This window comes from Apis dorsata, unplaced genomic scaffold, assembly GCF_000469605.1.
Source record: "Apis dorsata unplaced genomic scaffold, Apis dorsata 1.3 scaffold_1249, whole genome shotgun sequence".
Classification (NCBI taxonomy): domain Eukaryota; kingdom Metazoa; phylum Arthropoda; class Insecta; order Hymenoptera; family Apidae; genus Apis; species Apis dorsata.
The window spans coordinates 14,905-19,074 of NW_006264346.1; the positions used below are offsets into that span (position 1 = coordinate 14,905).

Genomic DNA, 4,170 nt, shown 5'->3' on the forward strand with positions numbered 1-4,170 from the left:
TGGAAATTCAAAACTTAAAAAATTATTTTTTAATTTTTGAACTTTTGTGATTCAAAATTTTCGAAACTCAAATAAAAAATAATTCATATATAACAACAATGTGAATATAATTGTGATTATGACAATATTAATTATTTATTATTACAAAATTATTTTTTTAATTAATAATAAATTTTAAATTTTTGTTTACACTTTAATTGATATCCATTATAATCGTTAATAAAAAAACAATAAAATGAAGTACATAAATTTAATTTTATCAAATCAAAAAAACAATTTTTATTGAATTCATTGATTAAAAAAAAAATCTAAATTCAAAAAACAGAATTTCTTAAGAATTTTTGATAAAATAAATATTCTTTAGATAAAAAAAAAGAAAAAAAAATAAGCATTATAGATTTCAAAAAAAAAGTTTCAAGACTTCGTAAAATTTCGAATTCAACTTTCGCAATAATCTAAACTTTTGATCCATCTTTGATTTAAATCCAGTTCTACATGTTTTCAAAAATAATCATTACAGTTTATGTTTCCCACGATACAAATCTAAATAAAATCTAAAATCTAAATTCTAAAATCAGCATCATCCTGCAAATTGAATGATTGTATCGAGGTGTGCTCTGGAAAGCATTTCTACCAAATCAACGAGCCAAGTCCGCGAAAACTGATTGCGTGTATTCGAGGAGTGCGTTCTCTCGGCGATGAGGATCGATGCGGTTTCCGTGGTAACGGCGCCGTCAGAGAGGTCGGAGTCGCGGATGGTGGTAGACAAAGAGCATCGAGCACAAAACTGATGCAGTAACGACACCGCCGTCGCCAAAGAACACATCTTTTACATTTTCTGTCGCGTGTGCGTGCATCCGTGTGCTTCGTCATTCCTCACCAACATTCCGCCTGCACGACGTCGCTTCAAGACGACAAGCAACATGCGGAGGCAGCCGATCCTCCGCACAAGAACAACGATAAAAAACTCGATCGCGAGAGCGATCAGAGGAATATGTACAAGAAACCATTGCGATCAGAATCGGGGATCCGTTTGTTGCAAAAATGGAGCGACATGCCGCAGCATTTGCAGTTCAATCCTCATATCCGCACTGGATATAGGCCCCTCATGACCGTGGCCCAGTGTCTCGGCAGTTTGTTTTACATCCACAATGAAACTGTCAATATCTTGACACATGGTGAGTTCTGAGAACATTGTTTACAAAGAGAATATTATTTAATAAAGGGATAGATATGATTCTTTGATTTTTTGAGATTATACAAATACGATAGAACGCCGATTATTCGAAATTTTGTTATTCAAGTAACCGATTATCTGAATACAGGATTAATATATAGATTAATATTAGTGTTCATATTCTAGTAACATGTATCTTATTAAGTATACATAAATATATTAGATTATTATAAATGGTCAATTGAAAAATAAGTGATTAAATGTATATAAAATGTATATAACATATACATTAAATGTATCATTAAATAATACACATCAATTTATAAAATTTAAAATTAGATAAATACAATTTGAGTATTATTTTATTATTAATTAATTATTCGTTGATTATAAAAAAAATTTTAATTGAATTAATATCAATATCAAATTCATGTTTTTATATATAGATTTAAAATAAAAATATTATAATATAAATAATATAAATGTTGATTTAAAATAAAAAATATAATATAACATATAAAAAATTTTTCTTAACATTATAGAATTATAGTAAAATATAATAGAATTTTCAAAAAATTTTACATTTAAAGAAATAATCTTTTATATATATAAAAAATTAAAATTGATAAATATAAAAAAAAATTATTAATAAAAATCAATTTACTATTATAATAATTTTGTTTTTGTTTTTCAATGGATAATATATATGAATTTGTTGATTAATATGATTTATAATATTTATATAATCAAACTTTGATTAATATAATTTTTGATAAGCTAAAAGTTATCTTATTTTATTATTTTATTATAAAGATTTGATTATTTCATTATCGTATAAAGATTATTTCATTTGAAACAATTTGATATATTCTTTTAATCTGATAATAAATATCTATATTTAAAAATTGTTTTATTTTTAATTGCTTTATTTAATATTTAATTATTTCGTGATATATTTACAAATTTGATTAAATTTCTGACCGATTATAATCGACGTTTTATTGTAGTTAATATTTGATTGTTGAATGTATTAATTTTGAAAAAAGAATATTCTATTATTCATGATACAATTGAATTAATTTCTCATGAAAAAATAAGTCAAAAAGAAATAATAATATTTTTTTCATTTGAAATTTTGTTTATGAATAAATCAAGTTTCAAAATATTTCAAACTTACAAATGAAATTAAAATTGAATCTAATTTCTAAATAAAAAATGAATTACAAATGAATTAATAATAAATCATTATTTTATATGTGAAAGTAAACAAAAAATGGAACTTTATTGTCTAAGATTTTATTTTTAAAAAAAATCGAGAACATTGTGTAATCAAGAAATTATATGATCCATGAATTTTCAAATTCAATATTATTAAAAACAAATTTTTAAATAAAAGAAATTTATTTTATATTTTTTGCTTATTTTCATATTATTTCCTTCATTCTTATTTCGAGAATTAAATTAATCGAGAATTAGTCAATTATTTGTATTTAATCATTTATAAATTTTTTCTTTAATTTATTCAAAAAGCTTCAAATGAAAAAAAATTTTTTTTCGATGAACTAATTCATGACAAGTTAATTATTATTTTCTCAGTTACTACGAAAAAGTCTATATATATTATGCATATTATATTTGGATTCTGCTGTTGGATTAATTGTTAAATTTGTTTGTGATTTGATTGGAAAATATAAAATATTTATTTAATTATTAATTTAAGATTAAATTATATGTTTAAAAATATTTATGTGAGTTTATATTATGAATAATTGAAAAAATAAAATCTGTATAAAGATTTATTTCATTCTTTAAATATTATAATGATATATATTATATTTTAGATACCTTATATATTTTTTCATATTCGTGGATTAATATAATATCAAGAAATATTTAAATCTTTCATTTCTTATAGTTTTAGTAATTGATTTGATACATAAATGTTACAATGAAACCTTAATTTATAAATAGTTAATATTTTATTTTATGTAATGTTTTAATAAAAATATCAACTAAATATAAAAACATTTATTATTCATTATATCGATTTTCTGTATATAATCACTTTAAAATGTTCAAAGGTGAGGAGAAAAGAAAAGTTGTATTCCGTTATTTAATAAAGTAAAAAATTGGATTAACCTTAAGCTTTTCAAGGTCAATTTATATGAAAAATCATTATATTTCTATTGACGCATTGAGATAGCGAAAAATCGATTAACGAAGCCATATGTTATTTTTCTGAAATCTATTACACATACATGATATAACATCAATTTTATATTCAAAGAAATAATTAATGTTATTAAAAAAAAAAAAAGAAAAGAAAAGAAAATTAAATATTCAAAAAATAATTTTATATTCAAATATAAAAAATTAAACATAAGCACTTATTTATGTTCAATATTCATGAATTTTTAACGATTTAATTTTTAATAATTTAATATAATAATGAATGACAATAATATGTAATAATAATGAATAGTTTATAAATTTTTAATAATTTAAGAAAATTTTTATTTTAAAAATGACATGTTGTGTTAATCATATCAAATCATAAAGAGTTTATTAATAATCGCAAAAATAATGTACATACAAAAGAGATTATAAAGATAAACATGATATAATATTTATTATACAGGTATTATACAGGCATTTCATATTTATCATTTCATATTTAATCAATTAATTAAAAATAAATATTGTTTATTGATAATTAAGAGATATATGAGATAATTAACAAAGACAAAATTCTAAATGAATATTCTATAAATATAATAATTAATTAATTAAATTATATATTATGTTAAATGCAATTAATTATATATAATTTTTTAGATAAAATTTTTATTTTATATTTGCATGATAAAAATAACACTATAAATTTTTATGTATAAATATTTAAAAATTATTATTCATATTAAACAATTAAAAATAATTGTTGCAGAGAATTAATAAATTTTTAAGTATAATTATAATATAAATGTTAAATATAC

General features: G+C 20.5%; 1 protein-coding gene across 2 annotated transcripts in view; it reads left to right on the forward strand.

Moving 5' to 3' along the window:
• The first annotated feature begins 592 nt into the window (after positions 1 to 592).
• LOC102674508 (progestin and adipoQ receptor family member 4) overlaps positions 593 to 4,170 on the forward strand; it is a 7,877-nt gene continuing 4,299 nt past the window's right edge. The window contains exon 1 of one of the 2 annotated variants that reach the window (XM_006625061.2): positions 593 to 1,178. In XM_006625061.2, the coding sequence (XP_006625124.1) occupies positions 995 to 1,178 (184 nt within the window). In that variant the 5' untranslated portion in view covers positions 593 to 994. The remainder of the gene's footprint in view (positions 1,179 to 4,170) is intronic. The other variant, XM_006625060.2, reaches the window with a different exon arrangement.